General features: G+C 42.0%; 3 protein-coding genes across 4 annotated transcripts in view; 1 reads left to right on the top strand and 2 right to left on the bottom strand.

Moving 5' to 3' along the window:
* Window positions 1-3,264: 3,264 nt before the first annotated feature.
* On the bottom strand, window positions 3,265-10,578 carry stx11b.1 (syntaxin 11b, tandem duplicate 1). The gene is made up of 3 exons (XM_061753269.1): window positions 10,167-10,578; window positions 6,325-9,024; window positions 3,265-4,166 (listed from the first exon to the last, which is right to left on the bottom strand). The coding sequence occupies exon 2, from the start codon at window positions 9,015-9,017 to the stop codon at window positions 8,121-8,123; it is 897 nt and encodes a 298-aa protein (XP_061609253.1). The 5' UTR covers window positions 9,018-9,024; window positions 10,167-10,578; the 3' UTR covers window positions 3,265-4,166; window positions 6,325-8,120.
* On the bottom strand, window positions 3,276-4,159 carry LOC133468703 (syntaxin-11-like). The gene is made up of 2 exons (XM_061754908.1): window positions 3,342-4,159; window positions 3,276-3,285 (listed from the first exon to the last, which is right to left on the bottom strand). The coding sequence occupies exons 1-2, from the start codon at window positions 4,157-4,159 to the stop codon at window positions 3,276-3,278; spliced, it is 828 nt and encodes a 275-aa protein (XP_061610892.1).
* Window positions 10,332-24,365, top strand: part of mthfd1l (methylenetetrahydrofolate dehydrogenase (NADP+ dependent) 1 like) — a 32,333-nt gene continuing 18,299 nt past the window's right edge. The window contains exons 1-20 of one of the 2 annotated variants that reach the window (XM_061753268.1): window positions 10,332-10,349; window positions 12,022-12,359; window positions 13,021-13,105; window positions 13,265-13,315; window positions 13,411-13,464; window positions 14,249-14,373; window positions 14,716-14,816; window positions 15,501-15,637; window positions 15,711-15,822; window positions 16,664-16,725; window positions 16,801-16,898; window positions 16,991-17,164; window positions 17,246-17,382; window positions 18,332-18,378; window positions 18,537-18,644; window positions 19,329-19,403; window positions 19,795-19,897; window positions 20,982-21,058; window positions 21,868-22,008; window positions 22,673-22,741. In XM_061753268.1, the coding sequence (XP_061609252.1) occupies window positions 12,118-12,359; window positions 13,021-13,105; window positions 13,265-13,315; window positions 13,411-13,464; window positions 14,249-14,373; window positions 14,716-14,816; window positions 15,501-15,637; window positions 15,711-15,822; window positions 16,664-16,725; window positions 16,801-16,898; window positions 16,991-17,164; window positions 17,246-17,382; window positions 18,332-18,378; window positions 18,537-18,644; window positions 19,329-19,403; window positions 19,795-19,897; window positions 20,982-21,058; window positions 21,868-22,008; window positions 22,673-22,741 (1,998 nt within the window). In that variant the 5' untranslated portion in view covers window positions 10,332-10,349; window positions 12,022-12,117. Of the gene's footprint in view, window positions 10,350-11,942; window positions 12,360-13,020; window positions 13,106-13,264; window positions 13,316-13,410; window positions 13,465-14,248; window positions 14,374-14,715; window positions 14,817-15,500; window positions 15,638-15,710; window positions 15,823-16,663; window positions 16,726-16,800; window positions 16,899-16,990; window positions 17,165-17,245; window positions 17,383-18,331; window positions 18,379-18,536; window positions 18,645-19,328; window positions 19,404-19,794; window positions 19,898-20,981; window positions 21,059-21,867; window positions 22,009-22,672; window positions 22,742-24,365 lie in introns of those variants that run through there. The other variant, XM_061753267.1, reaches the window with a different exon arrangement.

The following is a 24,365-nucleotide window of genomic DNA, read 5'->3' as shown; positions in this document are numbered from 1 at the left end:
TTTCAAGCGACATGAAACATTTCCATATAGGTATACATCCTTTTTATACTAAACACGACAAAACGCACCAAAAACTACTTAGCCCGCTCGCCGAAGCCTAACCTACATGAACTAATACAGTTAATCAGTATCCCTCACTAAGGAGCCATGAGAAGATTTTAGGCGTTTGACTTTGAGGGCTCTCAAGCAGTTTAAAATATAACTATGTAATATAAGGGAAACACACATATATATATATATACATACATACATACAAACATATACACTTATATGCAATTGAAAATATTCAAAACGTACTCCTACACAAGAACCTCGAGGGTCCAACTATCTCACGCACTGACTAATTCACTCACTCGCCAGCTAACTTGACAACTCAACTAAAAACTCGGAGGTTTCAAGTGTTATAATGAGCAAAAGGTACTTTGAACTAATGACATAATCCTCACAAACCGAGGCCTCCACTTTTGCCCGAGAAATGCCCCGAAGACTCTGTTCCTCTGGCTAAAGTGAATGTGAGTGGGATTGTTGTTTATCCATAAATGTCATTATGCCGAGATCTCCCCACCACCTCTCTCCCAAAGTCATCTGTGCTAGGCTCCAGCTCACCTCTGACCCTGAACAGGATAAGCGGTATTAAAATAAATGAATTGCCGGACTATTTTAGTCTTTGTGTTTATTGTTATACATAAAGCAACTACAGAGTAATTAGTATGAGAATAAACCCATTTTACCTGTCCAACCTTACCCTGTTCGGACCTTATAATCCCGGAAAGTGAGCTGTTCAAAAGGCCTTGTGCTGATTTAGGTCCGAGTCACTTGAACGAGCAGCTTCTGTGTTGGAAGATGTCATCTGGCTGTTCCCTTTCACATGTTTGAACCTCCCACTCTTACACACAAGTGCGTGTGAAGGCTGCTACATTTGTGTCGCCTGTTTAGGTTACCTTCATTTAGCAGTGGGTCAACCTGTTTATCAGACTGTTCCGTTTTGGTGATATGACAGAAACATAGCTCTGCATTACCTTATGATAAGACAATAACAACCTATCAGCCCCTATGACATTCTGAAGTCTTCCCAGGTATTGCCTCTCATTCTGAATGATCCGAATTGTTATTGCGACCAGAATAACGTTGTCGGGTGGATTTGATATAAAATTCCAGACTGCAAAAATAACTGAGTCTAAATCAACAACACCTCTGCAGGTTCTAGCTAGGTAGCGCACGCTATATCGTGACGAGACACAATCAAAAATCAATTCCACACAATGGGCAGAAGCCACAGCGATCAAGTTGATTATTATGATTTGATTATTAGGAACAACATACTGACTAGAAGCAGTATCTTCTTTATTCTGTCAAATAAAACAACAATTCAGATGAAGCAACAAGGAGCACAAAATAATCTCATCGCATCAATGCAGTCACGTCAAAGGCAAATTGTTTGTTGTTTATAGTTATTATCTGTATATACGTAATAGTAATGTATAATTTGACTCAAAAGTTTTAAAAAACTAAAAAAAACAACAACAAACAATTCGTAATAATAAATCCTATGAATGTTTTCCATCCAGAACGAGACCTGGTTTCAATTGACTTAGTGCAGTACATTGTGCCACTGGACGTTTAGTGGCTCACAATGCTGACACCGAGTGACTGACTGGTGACCGGTACTGGACGGCTATAGCTCTTGCCCCTGACCCTGAACTGGTTTGTAAATTATTTTTTTTCACATTGGCTGCGCAATGGTGGGGTTAGCGCTGCTGCCCTGTAGCAAGAAGGTTCTGGGTTTATATCCCAAATCCTTTCTATCCCTGAGTTTATACGTGGATGGGGCCACTCCGCCTTGTCACAGCACTCCGAAAACATGAGACAATGTTTGGTTAGGTTTTAGGTTTAAGTGTCCAAATTGCCTTCAGGAGTGAATGCGGTCTTTAATGCGTCAGCTATGTGATTGAAAGGGAAGAGTCCTCTTGAGTCAGGGTTCACCAACATGGTGCCTGAGGGGAAGTTGTAAAAATAGCTCAGCCAGTGATGGCACATTGTGATTTCCACGTACTATACGAGAATTAAATGATCATTTGAAAATCGAAACACTGGCAGATATTTATGGAGCTAAAGTGTTGCATATCAAAATGTATCTGTTTCCTACCGTGTTAAATCATTGGTGATCATTATGAGAAATCATTAACGTGATCAGAGTCGTCACATAGTTGAATACTATTAGTTTTTTTAAAAACATAATTAAAGGTAATTTAAGCAAATTTGTTGTTTCAAAAATGTATATCAAATTGGTAGCCGTTCGCATTAATCAATCAGCACCCAAGAAGTAGGTTTCACTTTCAAAAAGTTTGGTGAACTCTGGCTTAGGTCATCTGTGATAGACTGCACCTTGTGACCCGGATCAGGATACGCGGTATAGAAAACAGATGGACCAAAGTATAGTGACACATGGGCATTCCTTCCATCCATGCTTTAGGATCTCCATTGAACTTAACATGCATGTTTTTGGAATGCAGGAGGAATCTGGACTATCCCACACGCATTCCAGTTGCAAGAATTATGGACCCTGAGACTGCCTGCGACCATTTATCGCAGGGTGTTTGCTGGAGTTGAGATCAGGACTCTTTCAATTTCCCACCTTACTCTTTGAAGTTTAGCTTTATGGATCATACTGTAGAGTGGTGCTGGTACAAAACAGGGCATTTCGCAAACTGTTCCCACAAGTCTCTGAATATTCTCATTCATCTGTGTCATTTCATTCTCAGGGCATTGAATGGATCGCAACTGGACTGTTCTGGTTGTCTTCGAATACGTTTCGCTTCTCATCTACGCAGGCTTAATCAGTCTTGACTCTTAGGTCAACACTCAGCTGTCTAGCTGCACCTCAAAGAGACAGATGGTTTGAAAGAGGAGCGAGAGAGGCCATCTATGTTAAGGTTGGAAGGCCATCTCTAAACATAGGAGGAGGCTTACGACACCACCTTTCTCACACACTAACTCGAACCAAATGCTTTGGTTTCCACACCAACACCCAGGCTAGTGCTGTCCTAACTAGCCTTGTAACATGAACTGATGAAGCCTGCTCGGGTGAGAGGCCAAACATCTTCTAAGAATACCAGAACAGCCCAGTTGCGATCGATTTAATGCCCTGAGAATGTTCCCTCAAGGTTGGGAACAGAGTGTACAATTGATGTTGCCCAATCTGTGATTAATTAATTGAGAGGTGTCTCCCAAGAGCTTAATGTATATATGAATCCTCAAAACATGTAATATTTGTTTTAGTTTATTCTGACCAACAGGGTAGACATGGGCAACATTGCAAAAATGGATTTTTTTTCTTGTACTGTTTTGCCCTGTTGATGTCGACAATGGATTTCTGAATATAGTGCTGAGTGTGCGACACGTTGGCCTCGATGTTATTGAGCATGGAGCACTGCTCTTCCGTCAGCGCGGCCACTTCCTGGAACAGTTCGTGGACTTCCTTGAGCCGGGCCTCCAGTTCCACCAGCTCCTTGTGTCGGTCTTTGATTTCGTTCATTGCCCAGCGGGAGGAGTGGCCCTCTTGGGTCGGCAGGCTTTGGGACAACTCGCTCCAGCCTTTGCACCCTTTGTCTACGATTTCATCTAGTTGCTGGTCAGTGATTTTAGTCCCTAATATGGAGGCCTGCCGCTGGATTCGCGCCCTGCAAATGAACCGCTGCATTTCCTCCGCCTGGTTGTAATTCCCCATGGCAGCTTGGAAGGCAAGGATGAGCGAGTCATATTGCATACAAGCAATGCGACTGGAAGCTGACTTGGGCCCCTCCCTTTTCTCCATCTTCTTGCTTTCCTCACCCAGTGCCAAAATTCGAGTATGCAGCTGTTGGCCTTGCTTCTGGATCCCCCTGGCGATGTTGTCCGAGTCCCTCTTGACTGTGGAAAAGTGGCGGACAGTGGTGCGAAAACGCTCATTGTTCTTGTTCAGGCGCTCCACCTCCAAGAGGAGCAAGGAAATCTCCTTGCGTATGGACTCGGCTTCCTTCAGGATGCTCTCAATGTCCAAGGAGTTCTCAAAGACGATTGCCTCTTGAACTGTCGGTAGCTTGCTCTCGTCATATTCCATTTCTTCATTGTTCTCCAACTCCTCGCTAACATTTCGCAGCCTCTCCAGCATGTCCCGCATTCTGCCTCTGTAATAGAGCAAACATGTTATTGTTCCTGCTTCGTGCTTGTGCACAGTATCACCTTTTCTCAAGATCTTACTCACTGTGTTTTCACTCCAAAATATGACTGGGGGGGGGGAAACAACGGCAGCAACGCCTTCTCTGCTGGCCTTAACACTATCAAAAGCATTGAACTTCATTTACGACCTAAATCCTCATATTTATTCCATAAAATTTGATTGATTGATTCCCTGTTTCCTGTCTTGTTTGTGAGTGTTGTATTTTTAGTCGAATCAGATTTAAGCCATGTCAATCGAATCTGCCCAGAATCAGTAGTGCTGGCTGATGTAACTGAAACTGTGTTAGCAGTGGGGCTTTCTCTAACCAATCGGATTTTAAAGTTGTCCTCCCATGGTCAGCGAGCCATCGTCTGATTGGTTGGTCAAAGCAAGCCAAGTTCGGTTTTGTATAGTATTGATTCTCTCTTTTAGGTATGCACCAATACCACTTTTTTTTTTCCAGACCGAGTACAGGTGCAAGTACTTCCGTCTGAGTACTTCCAAAAGCAAGTACAGATACTCGATAAAGCCATTTCGTCTTAAAATTGTGATGACAATTGTGATTTTAATCAAATATTGTTGAAAAACAAACTTTTTGGTGAATTGCTATTGGTGTTGTAGTATCGGAGCATTTTTGCGTGCAGATGTACAAATCGTTATCAGTGCATCCTTGCTTTCGATAATTGCGTTGTGATAGTGGTGGTATTAAGAGATGGGCCAAGTTGGATAAGTCCCAACAGAAACCATGTCTCACTCAGAAGAATCAGTCAGAAAAACGGACAGCCGTAGCAAAGTGGAGACTGGAGTGCAGCTTCCATAGCCAAGCCACAATACCGTGTGTGTTTATTATTTTGACCTTTCTAGTCATTTATGGTGTCATATAACTATATCACACTGAACAGTTCGTTGTCTGTGTTTTTATTTTCTCGTCCTTTGCTTTGTTTTATTCTGATGTCTGCTGCCAGTTAAGCATTACAAATTAGAATCTGCTCGCAATCGTCTTACCTATTATGCACTAAAGGTTGAAAATAATATCCATCCATACAGTTTGTATAGCAGTTGTCGTCTTCAGGGTGGCCAGGGAGCCGGAGGCTACGGCAGCTGACTTCGAGCAGCAGAACAACTTGGACTTGTCGCCGGTAAAACAAACATTCTTACTCACCTTCAACACCGTCACTGAGTGGCAACTGAACTGCTGCCTGTGCTGAAGGCAGGCGAGTTTGCCACAACACTACTTAATAGGGGTAAATACAAGTATCATCCCTGTTGTTGTTGTTTTGTGTTTTTTTTTTTTGTGGGTACTTGCATGAAAATAGATCGATTGCTGCTGTTTAATCAATTCGGATCTGGTAAGAGTACATAGGGTTGCAAATTTTATATATATATTTTTCTCTTCAATATAAATAAAAAAACTTGTTGCAATTTTCCATGTTAATGTTAACCATTATAATTTGGGTCATAATAATTGTGATATCTTGTACTGTGCAGCGGGAACTGATGGAGGTACGCTGAACACAATGTATCGGTTGTCAGCAACTTTTTCGGCGTCACACTCAAGTTATCCTTCAAAATAAACATTGGAATCAAATTATTAGATAAGTGTGGACATATTTGATAAGATAAAGCACTGTGACGACCCAAACATTTTAATCAAAGTTATTATCAAAACTAAAAGATAACATAGCTCAAGAGACTCATTGGACTATCCAAGGAAGATAGTGTTGCTTTACGTAAAAACTAATAAAAAGTAATTGAGTATGTAGTTTTCTTTCCAGCTATACTGCACTAATTCAATCAATGGGATTCATTCTCTACCTGTTCCACCACTTTAACTTCATTCTTTTTTTTACCGGTCTTGCTCAACGTCTTGGTGATGCAGAATGGTGAATCTGTACTGTAAACCATTTTATGCCGTAGCAGTTTTTCTGTGTAACAGAGGAGATCTGTATACTGCCTCTGTGGTTATTTGTATTCAAATGGATTATTTATTGAACATTGCAGTCAGACAAGAGAGCAGACAAAAAAAATTAAAAAACACAAGTAAAGATAGAATACTAGCTGTAAGAGAAACAAACAGATCAGAACATATGACTGTTAGAATGTTACATTGGAGTCGGGTAACTTACCCTTTTTCTGATTTCCTCGCACAAGTTCCAAAATCAGGTCACCTGCCTCTTGATTTATGAAATCCGAACAACTTGAGAGAGGATGTTTAAATTTCTGTCAAATGGAAGGGTAGCTGTCAGGTGTACATGCAGACGTCACAATCCTTAAACGGAGGCCCTCCCTTTCTAGCAACAACTCTTCCTGGAAGGTGTCTTTGCATAGTTTGTTAAATGTAAGAAAGTCAAAGACCGGGTTGACCTGTTCGTCGACGTCGCGCCGCAAGGAATACTTTGAAAAGATTCTATTTTAACTCCAGCACACGATGTATTTTTGCTAATCAGTGAGCTGCCGTGTTTTGCAAAATGGCACGTGGGTACGTGACATTTGAAATATTCATTACATCATGGCGTTCATTTACCTTTTTTAGAAATTTGTTTTCCGGTAAGGGCTTGAATAAAGATCCATCACTTGAACATGTTTTTAATTAGTTTTTTTTTTTTTTTTATGGTTGAATGACAGACAACAGAGATTAATTTTAAAAAAGAAAAAAAAAGTTGCAGACATAAATCCACAGCGATGAATTCCCTTGAAGCTCACACTTGAGTGTTACAGAGGAATACAAGGAATCAACAATGGATTTTTGTGTGTGTTCGTTTTGTGCAAAAAAAGGATGAAAACAAGGTTTTTGGTCATCAGGCAGCAATAATTCAATAAATCATAGACATAAAAGACATTCTAATGGACAATATAAACAGTTTTCTCATTCATTTTTTTACAGTATATTTACATACCAAGGGTCAAACATACAGCATGCAATAGTTCTGAGCAGGAAAATGTATAATCTGGCATTTACAATTTTGTGTTTTTATACAAGACACGACAAAAATTAATCTGGATATTCTGTACATGCTTTTCATTGGGCGGGGATGTATTGGAAAGTTTATTTCTTTGAACTGTGGTGGGTTTTTTCTTTGGCAAGCCCAGAGGAATATGGTTTTATAGAGTTGTGCTTATCATCATTCGTTATGTGCAAAATTATTATTATTTCTTGTTTCCTGGTTTGAGATACCCATCACAAATCTTTCATACAAATATCTTAACACAATCACCAAAGTATTTTTTTTTATCCTCAGTCTCTTATTATACTCAAGTTTCACTTCCTGGAGACACAAAAAAATCCACATATGACGAAGAACACACGTAGCGACAATTTTCCTCACTTGCGATCCAAATCAGGAGGCGGCAGATTGTCAGATGACTCTGAATGATTATCCTGATTATGGTGCGGGTTGTATTAAGAGTGATTTTTTTTTTTCTTTTTCTTGCCCGTTTTGCTCGGAAAACGGTCGGGGCCGACCATCGTAAATATTAAACCTGTTCAGTACCAATCAATACAGAGTTGGGCGGATTAAGAAAATGGGTACACGTGTAGTGTTCCCTCGCTATAATCACGGTTCATCGTTTGCGAGCCTGCTATATTGCGTCTCTTTTTAAGTGATCGTTTTTTAGGGTTTTTACAGTTTGCTTATTTTAATGCCCTGGCATGTGGGAAAGAAGAGCCACAGCCGCTGTTGTACTTTTAAAAAGATTTTCTGGACCTAAACTCGATTCATCTGTTCTCGGTACTTTTTTTGAATCCTGTTGGGGAGATTCAGGAAATATCGAGAACAGTAAAACACAAAGAGACTCGGGGCGCACGCGCGCAAAAGCTTCTTTCGGCCACAATTCTCGCGCCTCTTATCTCCATCCAGCCGATTTTCACCTACTGCAGGTGGTTCTGGAACATATCTCCCGTGATAAATGAGGTTTACTTGCTTTAGTCAAAGCACGGGAAGCAACTACAAAACATCTTTTTAAACGGATTGTTCCTGTCGTGACGCTTGGCCTTGCCGAGTTTGAAGACCGCGTCCTGCAAGACCTCGTCCGTTGTCTGAACGTTGGTCTGGATGGAATCGAGCATGGAGCCCTGCTCCTCCACCAGCAGCGCGACATCCAGGAAGATCTCGTGGACTCCCTTGATGCGGTTCTCCAGGTCCACCAGCTCCTGGTGGCGCTTTTCGATCTGGGACAGAGCCGCGCGAGCCGTCTTGCCCTCCGCCATGATGTTGTCGGTGAAGATGTTCCAGTGCCCCTTCTCGATCATGTCCTCTACCTCGTCGCCGGTCACGTCGCGCCCCACAATCTCCATCTGCCTCTGGATCTGAGCTTTGCAGTTGTCTCGGTGGCTCATCTCGGCTTCATTGTAGTCAAACATGGCGTCGCGGAAGCCGTTGCTCAGGCAGGCGTACTGGGTTCGGGCGATGCGCGCGATGGCCGAATTGGGGCCGTGCGCTTCTTCTAGCTTGCGGGCCGTGTTATCCATGTCCCGCAGGTGCGATAGCACGCGTTCGGCCCGTGTCTTTATATCGGCGCCGATGGCGTTTGCGTCCCTTTTGACGGTGCTCATGGTGGTGACGCTCTGGAACATGCGAGAGTTCTGTTCCCGGAGCCTTTTCACCTCCAGACGAATGAGCTGGACGTCTTTGTGAATTTCCTGCGCCTGCTCGAAGAGCTTGGTCATGGCGGGGCTGTTGTCGAACACCACCGCCTCGTGGGGTAGCTCGTCCTCCAGGTCCACGTTACTGAGGGTGTCCGACAAGGCCGACTCGGCGTACTCCATCGGCTCCACGTGGCTACTGGACAATTCCTGCATGTAGCTCAGTCGGTCCCTCATGGTTGAGCTGAAAATATAAGAAATGACAGGTTTTACATTTTTAGCTCATTTTGTTAAACTGTTCACAATCTTAGCAGAGCTATTGGAACGTTGTTTTAGCAGAAAAGTCAAGCCGACACTAGCTAGCTGATAAATAACAACATGCAACGCAACATGATTTTTGTTTTTTCTTTCTACTTTACAGACTCTGAAATTGGAGTACTTTTTTTAAAAACTTTTTTATGAGTTGAATCAGTACTTTTATCAGTCTTTCCTTTCACACAATTATTTGTACTTCTTTTTAAGTAGAGATTGTGAGTACTTCTGCCGCCTCTGCTACTAGAAATATTACGTGCCTGGTTTCATCCATAAAACTGGACCAAATTAAAAAAAAAAATAGCCATAAAAAAAGGTTATATTTGGCAAAATGTCTACATGAGAAATCAGGCTGCCTCCTTCCTTGAAGGTGGAACCCACCCAGTGCCCGGCACTGGCCCAACAGGTTCTCAGTAAAATACTTTTAAGGTTTTGCTCCTCACCAAACGGGTTCCTTTAACCTGTCATCTGACTGACGTCTTTTTCCAAGCATTCATTTTGATTCCTTAATCGGGGACGAGCATCACGTTCGGGCAGATACCGTACCTTGTTCGCAAATACAGGAAACATAGGAAATACAGGAAACATAGGAAACAATCAAAATTATTTTTTAATCCAGAAGATAGGGAGGAAAAGTATTTTCCAGTGTGTTTAAGGAGTCTGTTTAATAGACGGAGTTTGGAATTGAACTGCTGAAATAAATGTACTTTACTATTCTATATTCTAATTCATAGAGATGCACTTGTAATATTACTGGTTCACTGTAGTATCACGCAAATATTAGCATTAAATGTATGGTAAATTGATACCTTTGTACTTTGACATCGTTATTTGGTGTTCCAGTTTTCGTCTGACCAATAAATATTCTTATGAATAATATGTTGCTTATTTAATAGTCATTTTGACACGTTTGCCACTAAACTAAATTAACGGTGCACTGAATAAACAACATTTGTTGTTTTCATTCATTTGACCAAATCTTATACAAATTTTGAAGCCACAAAAAGTGAGTCAGGGTGAGGACATCACACAAACTTAAACCTTCAATACAATTACTTCGTAAAAGTGACTTACCTTTTGTTTTGTGTCGAACGTTTGTCTTACAAATGAGTTTGCTGTTGTTGCAGCACCATCTTACATGTGCGGGGAGCAGCTATCTGCGGCCGCCGACGTCGGTTGAGTTTTGTCCGAGTGACAGAAGGAGCGAGGCAGGAATGAAGACCGGTGGGTTTGTGACGGCAAAGTTTAAAAACAAAGGTGCGTGATCAGCTGTGGGAGCGCCGGTAATGAAGTTGATGCGTGTTTCTGCACTATATTGTACCAAATTACGTATAGGATTTATTGTATTTGTCACCAGTTTTGCTTTTAACGAAGAGGAAGATTGTTAGGAGTGCTGATGGTAATCAGAACGATTCGAGCAGCCAAGCGACGAAAATGACTGGCGACGTCTCGAAGGTTCAGCCCCTTGACACATTCAATATGGCGGACGCGCTGACATATCAAACAATGGACCAACCCGCTCAAGCTCATGTCGATACGTATCTAGTTAGTGTCTATGTATTTTACGACAGTTCTTTCCTTATGAGGGCCATTTTCGCTATTTGAATTTTAAAACCGGCAAATTGCCCATAGAAAATGAAAAAAATAATTTTAAACAAAACTCATTAAATGAATTTTAAAAATAATTAATTTAAAAATAATTACTTAAATTAAAATTTTAATGAATCATGTTTTTATTGTTTTATTAAGTTAAATGTGTATGCAATATTTGTAAAATTGTTTTAAGTACAATAAATCAATTCACTCATGATAATAACATGAATGAATAAATACATTTTAAAAATGACATGCAACAAATATTACAGGACTCTTAATGTAAGTGGGGCGGATTAAAGCATCTGAATCATCCCGTATTTTATTCACTGTAAATACATATTTATAAAATTATATATTTTTTTTACCCAAGTAGTTCTTTTTTTTTAAAAGTGAAACTCATAGTTTCATTTGTCCAAATTCCATTATTTTATGTTGATTACATCTTTAATGGAAAATCACAAATCCACCATCTTATAAAATTAAAGTAAGAACATATCAAAATGATTTAAACAAATGGAAATTAGATAGGAATTGAGCTTCAGAAAAGTATTTTCCAATGTGTTTAATTAATCTATATAATGATTTTCACATTTGAACTACTGCACAACTAAAACAAATGAACTTTTCTACAGCATGCTAATGTCTTGAGATCCACTTGTATGTTTGCTATTGTTTTCCATATTTTATGTTTCAGCCTTCTTCCAAAATGGAATAAATTCACTTTCCCCTCAAAATTCTACAGACGACACACCATCGTGACAGTGTCAAAGTTTTTTCTTTTTAGATTTTTGCAAATGTAGCAAACATTTAAAAAAATAATAAAAAGAGGGGGGAATCACATGTCTACAGAAGCATTTGCAGCCTTTACCATGAAGCTCAAAAGTATAGATAGATAGATAGATAGATAGATAGATAGATATTACATAGAGCAATCGATCGATTTATAGATGGATAGATAGATTGATATTTTGAAGTGGGCTCCCATGATCTATTGGGCCTTATTTGACCTGTGTTCAAAACCACATGCTCGTGTTTTCCTTTTGCCATGCTGTTGCGTTCAATGCCATCTCGTGAATGTTACACATCAGTTTACGAATGAAGTGATAATTTAAAAAAAATCCTTTAAAAGGTACCCTTTTCGTGATAGAAAAATTGCATTTTCTGTTCTAATAAATCCATGCCTTCCTTTGTGGCAAGTCCATCAGTAACTGGTTGTTTTGTCTCTTCTTTCCACTGTCATAAAATCCACATTCCCTACGGTCTTTGAAGGCACCATGCCTCCATCAGGACCCTGTTACCTTTTCGCTGAAATTTTGCTCTTCTCTCTTGCTAGTTTGGCGACTTCGCTGGTTCTCTACATACACCGGGCAGAAGCAACAAAAGTTGGGAAGCAACTTTTCGAGTTTACAAAAGAGGCGACGAAGCGAAGATGATATTGTCCGTAATTCGCAGCGCTTGTGGCAACGTCGCTCTTCGCATACACCATGCCCGACACGGAAGTCGGGTCAGCGGGTTACCGCGGAGATGCCAGCCGGCCGACGCGTCTCTCGGCCGGCTTGCAGTGCGAGCGGCGAGCGCTACGACTAGCGGCGGCACTGGCGCCAAACTAGCCGACGACTTCAGGAAGCAGTCGCGGAAACGAGACGGCGCTGACTTCGACCGCGCTCTGAGGTAAAGGAGGAAATATATTGTTGTATTTGTGTGTGTGTACTGTACTTTATTTTATCTGTTGGCTGGTCGACACTTGTGGCGTGTTTGGCTATTAGCCAAACACGCACGTTCTTGGGGGTCTGATTAGAGCCGCCCCCCTCCTCCCCCTCTTGTCCGCCGCCAGCTGATGTAACCTCGCCTCTTGGTTGCCTTCCACATGGTATTTAACCACAAGCAGGATGGCGGATTAACACGAGTGCAGTCACAAAATGGGCTCCATCCATCCATTCATTCATTCATTAAACTCGTGTCGTCATTTGGTGACTCTTGCAATAGCTTGGGGAACATATTAATGTATTACTGACTGTAATGTTAAATGAAGTGAGCCATTAGTACCCCCTCCAAATCCAATCTAAATTTGGTTTCATTCTAAAAAAAAAAAAAAAACTTAACTGTGTTTCATCACTTTTCTCACGTGTTTTGGTGACTAACTGGTTGTTTTTTTTATTGTAAAAACTGAACATATCAGGCTTTTTGTGAATCAAGCTGCCGCTGTACTGGGTTGCCTTAGATTATGCTGTTGTACTTAATGCCGTGGCCTGTTATTGTCTGTCGCTACTGTTAAGTTTTAAGTTGAGAGAACCTAATTTGAAATGTTTATGCGCTGCTTTTGCTGTCACAGGGATGCGGTTCACTGCACCAAAGAGGCAATGGTGGCTCTGCAGAGAAGAAATCCAACAGTCCAGCCGCTGCTCGCAATTATACAGGTGGTGTATGGGTTTTATATTTGACTAAAGATCAGATCAAATGTCAAATGGCTTAGCGTTCGGAAGAAAAAACACAGAGAGTAGAAATAAATACATTGGGCTGTCACCCATTCACCCCTTTGTTTTGCTTCTGTCTCCATTTGTTCCTTTATTTCAAAGGTGGGTGAAGATGACAGCCTGTTGGAGCTCAATAAGAAAATAGCAGGAAAGGTATTTCTACCTCTTGATGCGAATCCATAACCCCCTTTTGCTCTCCCTCACCATTCTATACAAAGTTGTTTTTTTTAACCCACGTTCTCCCACAGGTCGGCTTAAATGTCACTCAGATCTGTCTAGCCAAGGATCGCAGTGAAGACGAAGTAAGTGAAGCAAAAAGAGAAACTCTTCAGGCTCCTCATTGTTCAGCGAGTCCGTGCAAGCTTTTTAGCATTCCGAAGGCTGTTTGTTTGCGGGCCATGTGATCAAGCGCGTCTAAACTGCAAAATCCAATTTGGTGATTGCTCAACTGTAACTCACTGACATCTCACATGAGATGAAATTGACTCCACTTTGGATCTTGGCCCTTGTCCGGGCCATTGATCAGTCTTTAACCGTGTTAGTGTGGAGTTCTATCAGTTGTGCAAGTGGAGGACTAATACTGATACATTAAGTGTCGCCCAAAAAGTCCGAGAACAAGCAAAAAGGCGCTAGTTAGTCCATTGTTCATTGACCAGAACTCTTGTGGTGACGCAATTTCAATTTTTGTAATTAATGCATGTGATGTCCGTCACGCATGACTGCGTTTCAAACTCAAATTTTGTGGCAATTCCGAGGTTCCACTGTATATGTTGGCGAACAAACCAGTGCGATTTATACTGAAGTTTCACAATTCACACTGTGACAACGCACAGCAACGCGTTCATTTTGTGGTATCACAATTCGCCACACCCGTGTCAGTAAAGTATACGTTTAGATGCAAAATAAACCGCAGTGTGGCGCAAAAGCCAACTGTAGACCATTTACAAGACCTCTCTGTGCGTGACCCTGTTGTATTACTTTGACTTTACAGTTCTTATTTTCTTATTATCAGAAGTTCGTCCTTGTGCGTTCCGTCCGTAAATGGCGTCCTATGTTCCCACGTGCTTGCTTTGTCCACATGAACAGATTGTCGAGGAGGTGTTGAAGCTGAACGAGGACACCGGGGTGCACGGCGTCTACCTTCACCTCCCCCCTGCTTCCCTCACCAGCCGAGTGCTCGACGCTCTCAAACCCGAGAAGGACATCGACGGGTAAAAACCTTCAGAGATCCACACATTGGCTCACATAATATAGAGGTTTACTTACTTCATGTGTATGTCATTAAAATCAATGTAATAGAGTAAGTGACCCCCCCCCCCCAAGAGTTTGAAATGTTTATAATTGCCTATATTTATAGTTTCAACCCCAAATGAAGCACAAACTATGATCCTCAAAGTAGTGATTGCTATTTTAACCATTTAAATCCCTATTTGCAGTCCAATTACCACTAAATTCCTCAATCCAAAATCCATATATTTGTATTGTTTTTTTTATTGCTTCTTGAATAATTAACTAATTCAATAAATGTGCTTCCCTCCCATCTTTTATGATAGGATAACATATTTGAACATGGGTCGTTTGGTGCAAGGGGACCTGAACAAAAGCTTTGTTCCACCTGTCGCCAGCGCTGTAATGGATCTGTTGCAAGAACACGGTGGGTTAATCCTGCGCATGTTGCCTTGTGACGTCTTTTAAATCCCTTCTATAAACTCAATTTGTGTGAATGTAAATGTACAACTACTTTAAGTGACTCAGTAAGCGCCAGTAATATTACCGGTAGTCGTTTTTAACAGAGAATAAAGAATATACGGCTGTGGGTATTTGTTATAGTGTATGTCTACGTGCTTTGCGCCACCATTTGCTTTCAAATATCTCTTGTATAATGCGTTATAACGCTGTCACATAGATGCTATTATTTAATAGCCCGTTTTTGGCGTTTCCCATTGTGTGTTAGCATACGTACATTAAGGTAAAGTTATGTGTGTTTTTTTAAATACACATGTAATTCTTTGTTTAGTTTGACCGTAAACTTTAATTGAGAGGGCCTTTAAACAGTTTGAAGCCACCTATTTTTTTTTTTTTTGGAAGGTTTTTTTCACAAAGCCAAACTGCTCGAATTGCGTTGACCGTACGTACAGCACTCGTATCTGAAGCACTTGTAACTCATGTCACTTCTACCTCAAGACAACACTAGTTTACGATATAAAAATCTCTGTATAGTACAACGTTTCGGGAGGGGAGAGTGAGTGAATGATTCGGAACAGAAGCTTGTTGGTAATGAAGGCTGCTCTATAAAAGAAAGAAAGAAACAAACAAACAAAAAACATTTTGCTTATAGACTCTCCCTTAGAAGGAAGAACAGTATTAATGATCGGTGCAGAAGGACCTCTTGGGGTGGCCCTGCAGTGCCTGCTGGAGAGAAGTGGAATGGCAGCTCTCAAAAGTCATTCCAGTTTCAAGAACCTACAGAGACAGGTCACTTGAAATCTTATGTGGCTTTTTGTGAATGTTGTTGTTTAATGACTCGTCATGTTAATCGTTTTCTCAGGTGATGGAGGCTGATGCTGTGGTCCTACTGGGTGCAGATGATCTTAACATTCCACCCACCTGGATCAGGCCAGGAGCCGCAGTCATCCGCCGGGAGCCCACCCAAGAAGGAGGTACTGTAAAACAGTGTCCACCAATCACTACGTTCGGTCATCAAAAGGCTTCACCAGTGATTTTAAAGTGTTGTGTCAATGTATTGACACTCATTTGTGCGTTGTGACACCGTTTAGTGTTTTTAGATAAAATTGGGAAAACACAATAGCAGCCAGAAAGACAAATACAATGAACGCAAAGTCAAATAAACCAAATTCAAATGCGTGTTTACTTTCTCTGGTAGGTATAATGTAATGTAAGCAAGTGAGCAGGGATGTAGAAATCATCATGCGCAAACATTGCCAGCAAACGAAAACAAAACAAACCCGGTCTGCATGGTTTTGTAACTGAGTGATCAATGATGAGTCTCCCACAGAAAGTTCTTCTCATTGAGCGTAATAGTCCTCTGAGAAAAACATCTTCACTTGTAATCACCTACTGCTTTTACCAGCAAGTTATATGAGACATAAACAAAAGTGCACTGTCTCCTTTTGTAGTCAGCAAAGTCGTTGAGAGGCAAACAACAGCTTACAGTCCCATTCTGTATTCGAGAAAGAAACACAAGCTCGCGGTCTACTTCTTTAGCCAGCGAACAAGTTTAAATGGAAACATCTTGTAGTCTACTTTTTTAGACAGAAAACCCAATGAAGCACAAGCAATATATCGCTGTCTACTTTAGCGATACAGAAACAGCAACGTGTGGTCTACTTCTATAGCCAGCTAACTAGTTGAGATGAAAACAACAGTTTGCGGTATATTTCTTTAGCCAGCAAACTACTTGATATGAGACAGAAGCAAAGCAGCACTGACAGTCGCAATCATTTTTGACATTTCGTGTCATTCCATATTGTTTATGTTCAGGTGACAGTGGGATGTCTTCAAAGTCCAGGTTGGCGTATCTCACGGCAGCGTACAGAATACAGGTATGCCATTTTGCTTGTCTGATTTTGGGTTGTATTCTTACTTTGCTTTTGTGTTTTGTTTATTTTGTGTACAAGAATGTGGTGCACAGCAGCGGTCGGAGGCTCCAGGAGCAGCAGTATTGGCCCTGGAGACTGCGTGGCCTCAAACTGCAGCCCCTGACACCTGTCCCAAGGTACATGAAGCTTCATTCATGAGGAATTTTGACATTTCTGTTCAGCCCTTGAAATAAAATTGCTTGAATGTTACGCTTTGTTTGTTTGCCAGTGACATCGAGATTTCCAGAGCTCAGACACCCAAGGCAGTGGAGCAGCTGGCCGAGGAGATTGGTCTGTTGCCTGAAGAGCTTGAAACTTACGGCAGGAGCAAAGCAAAGGTTCGCCTCTCCCTGTTAGACCGCCTCCAAACGCAGCCTGACGGCAAATACGTGCTGGTGGCAGGGTGAGTTTATCTCGTCTTTGTTTCGTCGCTATTACCGTTAATTGTTGTGAAATGTGAAGCTAAACTGTATGTTTGTGTTAGCATAACTCCGACCCCACTCGGCGAAGGGAAGAGCACGGTGACCATCGGCTTAGTCCAGGCCCTGTCTGCGCACCTGAAACTCAACTCTTTCGCTTGTCTACGACAACCCTCTCAGGGACCCACATTTGGGGTCAAAGGTCAGCAGTACATGGCTCGGTTGTTCGAGGCCTGTCGGGCACAAGTTTTCCTTGACTTCTGTTCCAAAGTAGCCATAAAAATTTGAACAACCTAATGCAGGGGCAATTATGTATTATGATGGGGTGATTACTAGAGTTCCTGCACAACATATTAGGTAAGGATCAAGAAGTGGAATTGTGTAGCACACTAGTCAAATGCGTAATGAACAAACGCTATGTTTAAAAAAACAAAACAAAACGGTGCAGTACATTCCAACCCCCAGTGGCATTTAAACAGCGTCTCCCTAACTTTTCAGATGGAGCCAAAGCAATAATAATGAGTTTTTCTAGCATAATAAGTTACACTGTTCAAACTGTTACTGTTGTACTGTTGGCCTCCGCATCCTTCGTTTCCAAAAAGAACAACACAAACTATTGATGATGCACTTTTTAGCTACACAAGAGGCACAAAACGGGAGAAGCTTCTTCTAGAAGGGCCAGATTATTAAAAAAAAGTAAATTTCTACACTACGGCCGAATACAATAAAAGTTAAAGCTGAAAGCAGTGATGAATAGGCCCTCACACCCCCTTACTTGTTAGGGAAGACATGTTTGGTCAAGCGCTGATCCTGTGGAGTCCAATATTATGACACTTTTATATGATTGCAATTTTTTGAAACCAGTTATGATATTGTCAACAATGGGTCTTATCTGGTACAAAATCAGAAAACATAGATTTGTAAAGGTTTAGTTGGGAATCAAACTTTGCGTCCTTCAGCAGACATTTGCCAGTTGGGAGCATATCAAGTTTTTGTGTCTCTTGTCAGCGTGAAGCTAGCATTTCATAGCCCAATGCCTTTTGTGTCATGGAGGGGGCAGTTCATTCAGAGTCCAGCGCTCAGCACTCCTCTTTTGTGTGTCCCTGTCCCGTTGTCTGCCTCTGACTGTGCTACTCCTTCTTTGTGTCTAGGGGGAGCTGCAGGAGGGGGATATGCCCAGGTCATCCCAATGGAGGAGGTAGGACACACGCAGCCTTCCTTGGCGGGATTAGTGCTCGCTTTAAAAAAAGAGACAAATATTCTTCCTTGCCAAAAGGTTGACTGGGAGAGGTGGGACACAAGGGAAGCAGTTCATCTTGCCGCTCACCGCTGTCTCAACCTTTATCCGCCCTCTAGTTCAACCTCCATCTGACGGGTGACATTCACGCCGTCACTGCTGCCAACAACCTGGTGGCGGCGGCCATCGACGCCAGGATGCTTCATGAGGCGACCCAGTCGGATAAGGTGTAAAGATCAGTTCACGGAAAAAAATAAAATAAATAAATGTCACAACAAGCAAGATATATCGGGCTTTCGGGTGAAATTTCCGGATGAGCCGAAAATGCACTACCGCCGTTTACAGGTGAATTTAATGACCTTCTCTAAACACTTAACGCACATGTTCAACTGTGAAATGTTTCAGTACTTTTTGCACAACTTGCTCAATGTAAAAATGCACAGGCAGTGTTGAATCAATGAATGAACCAATAATTTGCTGATTCGATTAGAATTGGTAATTAAACAGAGCTCTTTGTCATGCTGTTCACATTTTGGCATCTTAAAACCAAGGCGACACCTAACCATTGATCAACTGTGCCTTGTCATTGTGAGGCTTCAAACAGGAAGTGGCCACTGAGTTTGCAACAGAGAGACTGGGAGAGTCACAGAAAGCTATAGAAGTGGACCTCCTTGGAAATGTATTGGTCGATTCATGGATCAACCACCTGTTGTGGATTTTTCCATTTAGCTTCTTGTTTGAGAACAGCAAGTTATGCAAAAAAAGTTTAGAACCGTGGAATACCCAGACAGAGAAGGTCAAGTTCACCCGTGAAGGTCATTGTGCATTTTAGGTTCATCCTGAAATTTTCACCCGAAAGCTCAATAATCCTAAACTTTTTTTTTTTTTTGGTCTCGTTTGTCCAATCAAAGGCGCTGTACAGTAGACTGGTCCCTTCAGTCAATGGAGTGAGAAGATTTGCACCCATCCAGGTTGCAAGGCTGCACGTAAGTGGTATCATCTCTTTTTCCACTAGGGGTCCTCAGTTATCCTGTCCTAAACCGTTGCCGTCGTCCCAACAGCAGCATCAAATAGTAATAATGCGTGCACTGGGGTATAAACAGTTTTACGTAGTGTTGTCGACGAATGTCCTAACTTTACTGAGGAACAAGGGGCATTCTAATTCTTGGAAAGTTACTTAGTAAGGACTATAAAGAGCAATAGGTTTTAATAGATAAACAGAGATAAAGAGTTGGGAGTCCTTGTGAAACTTTAATGTTCTGTTCTAATGGAGACAACTGTCCTAATGAGCACAAAGAAGAGTACGGTAGTTTTAACAACGCCTAAGTCCTGCTGCAATGCCACAGCTTGTTCTAACTTCTCGTCTTCTTATTCCAGCGTCTCGGGATCAACAAAAGCGACCCTGCCTCTCTCACGCCCCAGGAAGTCAGTTCTTTTGTTCGTCTTGACATCGACCCTTCCAAGATCACCTGGCAGAGAGGTAGAAAAAAAAAAAAAAAAACACAAACAATTTCTTTTTTGTTGCATAACTACTAATATTACATTATCTATTCTTAGATTTTTTATATATTGGGTGCTTCAAAGCAGCAACACCAGTCCTCATAATGAAGTAGCTCATCCTTCACTTGCGGCAAGCTAATGGTTATAGGAATGTCTACTTTACTGGGAGCTGTGTCGACAGTGAGGAGTATGCTATTTAGTCCAGCGGTTCCAGAGGGCATTCTTTTAAAAAACACACAAACCCCGCAGGCTAGCAGCAGACTCCGTGTCGTCTGTTGTTCTGGGGGTGTGGTTGCGCTTCTTCTGTGTTTTATTTAAAAAAAAACGAATGTTTTTTTTTTTTTTTTTAACTATGGTTAACACCAGCAGTGTCAGTAATAATTTCAAGCTCCATTATCGGAGAACGGTGGTGGGTGAGAACAGCATTTTAAATCTCACATCATCATCAGGCGTGTCTGTGTTTGCATTTTGAAATGTGTATTGGTTTTTGAGTAATAGAATACAGTTTTGCCTCAGGATACTAGTGAGCCGACGAACAAGCTTTTCGAAATACGAGTTGTCAGTAAGCTGATTTTGCGAGGACAAACTTGGGATACGAGCGCGGTATCCTGGCAGAAAACTGAACTCCAGAAAAAGAAGCAGTTTGGCAAATGGGGGAAAAATGATAAAAAAAAGAGGCTTCAATATGTTTAATGCCACTCCCACCTGAATAAACTTCATAAAACAAATTAAATGACACGGTTTGCATTTAAAACCGAACAACATTGCCTTAACACTGGCCCTCTAGCTTAATGCTAACATGTGATTTAAAACGCAATTGACATGCTAACGGTTAGCATTGATAGTAACAGTTTTAGAACCCTTTAAGCAATGGATATTTGGGGAAAAAAGGTCTAATATTACAAGCATCTTACTGAGTCACGTACAGTAGTAGAAAAAGAAGAAGAAAAGGCTGGAACGAAATAATGGCATTTCCATTCATTTCAATGGCGAAAGATGATTTGAGCCACCACTGCCCTGGAGGAAGTCTCTTTTTTTTTTTCCCCCTTTTCTTTGTTTTCCAGTGGTTGATACAAACGACCGCTTTTTGAGGACGATCACCGTCGGGCAGGCCAGCACTGAAAAAGGACAAATCAGAGAGGTTTGTCTTTTACCTCTTGATGAGCGCACATCGATGCGGCCGTTTTTGGCATCTCAAAAGAAAAGGAATGATGATCACCGATATGTTGACAAATGACTTGTCAAGTACCCACCCTGTCTAACTGTGTAAAAGCTAAGATGTATTTCACTCATATTTCTGCAGTGAGGACAGCTAATGAAATCCTGCACATAAACATTTCACCTCCAATGGGAAGCCTTAGCAAAAGCAAATATTTGAAGAAGGGGAAAAATGATACATACACCTGGCAAAGCCTCCAAACTGGTTCAGCATATGCTTACGTTTATCACCATCAGTTGGTTCATCCTTCACTAGATACACTATAGCCCCTGAGGGTATTGCAACGGGGGGAGTGAATAGAAACGTTATGTCTGTTGGTGGATTGATGTGGTTCGAGTAGTGTTATGCATTGCGAGCTTGGCTCTTTTCTCCCACTTTTCCCAGTGGGTCGGCCCGACTTGCACACATTCTTCCTTTGTCTTGGATTTAGTCAGTCAGTCAAGTAAAGTGACACAAAGTGAGTTGGTCTGTTCAAAGTCGTCATGTCGAAAGGTGGGGGGGGGGAACCAAGGACTGCTTTTTTATTCCCACAGTTATGTTGCTACAAGATGCATTTATCAAAGTCAGTATAGGGTAACACATCATTTATTTAAACTGTCTCTCTTATCTGCAAACTTTTACAGCAAAGCCACAATAAAGGTGCATTATTTCACTTTGACTCTTCCAGGCATCTGTCGCCTCGTTGCCTTTTTTGTGGTTTACATTGCGCACATTGTTGTCACACGCTCCAGACAGGCTTCGACATTGCAGTGGCCAGCGAGATCATGGCCATCTTGGCTCTGGCAGACAGCCTGGAGGACATGAAACGAAGACTGGCGCGCATGGTGGTGGGGACCAGCCGCTCCGGACAGCCCGTCACCGCAGAAGACCTGGTGGGTGTTTGATCTTTTCATCCACTGGAGTGTGAGAACAGATAGGGCACCCCCTCCCCACTCGGTTTATCAGGGCTACGTCACACGGCATTTCTGCAGGAAAATGTGAATTTCGTTCTTGCGTGTTTATCATTTTGACTGTTGAAGTCATTTTGTGACAGTTTGCTACACAATGAATGCAGATGTCCCTGATTTGCAGTTGAACTGGTCAAAACAACATGCTAAATCCAACCTCCCCCTTGAAAAAAAAGAAAGAAAGAAAACATCTCATTTAAGCACCTCTCAGCAGGTCTAGCCGACGAGGTCAACTGGCTCTGGTTTCCCATGGATAACTGTGGCATGTGTTGTTTCAGGGGTAGAGGAGGCTCCCCTATAAAATTACATTAGTCTTATATCACCTCAGCCTTAAGGACCCGTAGAAAAATAGTGTATAACGTAATTAGCGGGGAACACCTCTTAAATCCAGTCATTACTCAGTCTAAGGTTTGGAATTTGACCATCAAACACTGTCCAAATAAATGCCCATGTTGTAAACAAGTTCCCAGTATTTAAGATGCTGCATGTGTTCTTATATTGAAACTGCAAAATACTTTATTTTATGGTGGCCGGTCCATTTTGTTGTCTTATATCCAACCACCACCCTCATGTTTCTGTCTCCCGTCAGGGTGTGAGTGGGGCGCTGGCCGTGCTTATGAAGGACGCCATCAAGCCCACGTTGATGCAGACCCTGGAAGTAAGTCGCCGTGCGTCACAACCACTCGTCTTAAACAGTCCTCGCCCTCCTCAGCTGAGCTTCCTCTGATGAATATCTCAGTGGGATAAACAGGGCAGCGGTCTACAGGGAGTTTGAAAAGCCTTCGCCCCCTCGGCCTCCGCCGTCGAGACAAATGACAGAAGAGCTCCACAGAGAGCTCTTAAAAGATGATATATTGACTTTCCTGCCCTGGCTCTCAATCTGAAGAGCAGTCAAGTAGCGTGCCGAAAACGTCTACAAGTCGAGTCACCTTGCTCATGTCACAAAAGACGTCCTAAAGACACAATTTGATCTTAGTGGGCCGTTAAACCACAAGGTCTTGTAATGTCTGCTCTTCATTTTGTCTCAGCTAGACTAAGATGACTGGCCAGAAAAGTCTGAGATGATTGTCTTAGACACAAAGAAAAATAGCAAAAAAATTGCAGCATCAAAGCTATAATCGAAGAAGTGGAATTTGCAGCATCAAAGCAATAACTGAAGAACTGGAATTTATCGGCCTGTCTACACTGAATTTTCCCGCAACTTTGCTGCAATCGAATAATTGGAAGCGTGACAATGTCTGTGTCAGCGTCTGGTGTGACTTATAAAACGTGTCAAAGCTCACACTTACTGTCTTTCCGACATTCTCTCACTTAAACGTGCCTTCCCTTCTGTTACGCCTATGATACCACTTGCCAAGGCGGAAAATTGTTGGGCTGACTTTTTCCTGCGAGGGCCGCAAACAGAAAATCAAAGGACGCATGGGTCACTTTGCCATTCTTCACCTTTAATTTATGAAACACATTTTTAGTTTATGCTGCGGGCCGCAAAAAGAACGGCTTGCGGGCCACAAATGGCCCCCTGGCCGTAGTTTGGGCACCTCTGTGTTAGCGCTAAGATTGCTACTCATGATCACTTTTGAGATGGTTTAATAATAAAACGGCATCACAAGTGAATAGCTCCTGGCCACTGATGGTGTGTTTTTATTTATGACTCCCCTGAAATGAACATCCTTAGAAAGCATTTCCTGCGCAAGCTGCAGTGTATTGTGCACCATAGCGTGGACACAATGTTTGCAGTGGAGCCGCTCAGATCAGCTTTGTTTTAGGGGATACGTTGTGTTTATTTGGAATGTCCCAGATTGTCTGTTTTTGGTGGTGCTGTGGGAGCGGAGTGTGCACGCAGCAGAGATGCGATAACTTTTTTTTTTTTTTTTTTTTTTTTTCCCCTTGTTTTTTCGGAGGAAGCGTTGCGGTCCTGTTGTGCGAGCCGTTTCCTGTGTTTCTGGTCTGGGAGCTGGTATCGTGACCAGCGGGGCCTCTGCGATCCGTGTGAATTTTCCGTCAAGCGTATAGACTGCCCGGTCCTTTGTGGCCTCTGTGCTTGTGATTATTTTTAATATGGACACACAACACGGTATGTGAGTTGGCCCAGTAGAGTTGTGTGTTGTCTGTTGAGTCAGATGAGTGGCAGCACCCCATTTTTTTCCCTCTTCGTTTTAATATACAGTGAATGTAGAAAGTAGAAGACATCAGAATAAAATTGTTCCCTTTCCATATCCTCCTCAGTACTGGTGCATACTAATATTGTGGAGAAGAGGAAAGTGTGGCATGTTCTCCCACTT

Source organism: Phyllopteryx taeniolatus, chromosome 18, assembly GCF_024500385.1.
Source record: "Phyllopteryx taeniolatus isolate TA_2022b chromosome 18, UOR_Ptae_1.2, whole genome shotgun sequence".
NCBI lineage: Eukaryota > Metazoa > Chordata > Actinopteri > Syngnathiformes > Syngnathidae > Phyllopteryx > Phyllopteryx taeniolatus.
This window is presented reverse-complemented; position numbering and strand designations above follow the sequence as displayed.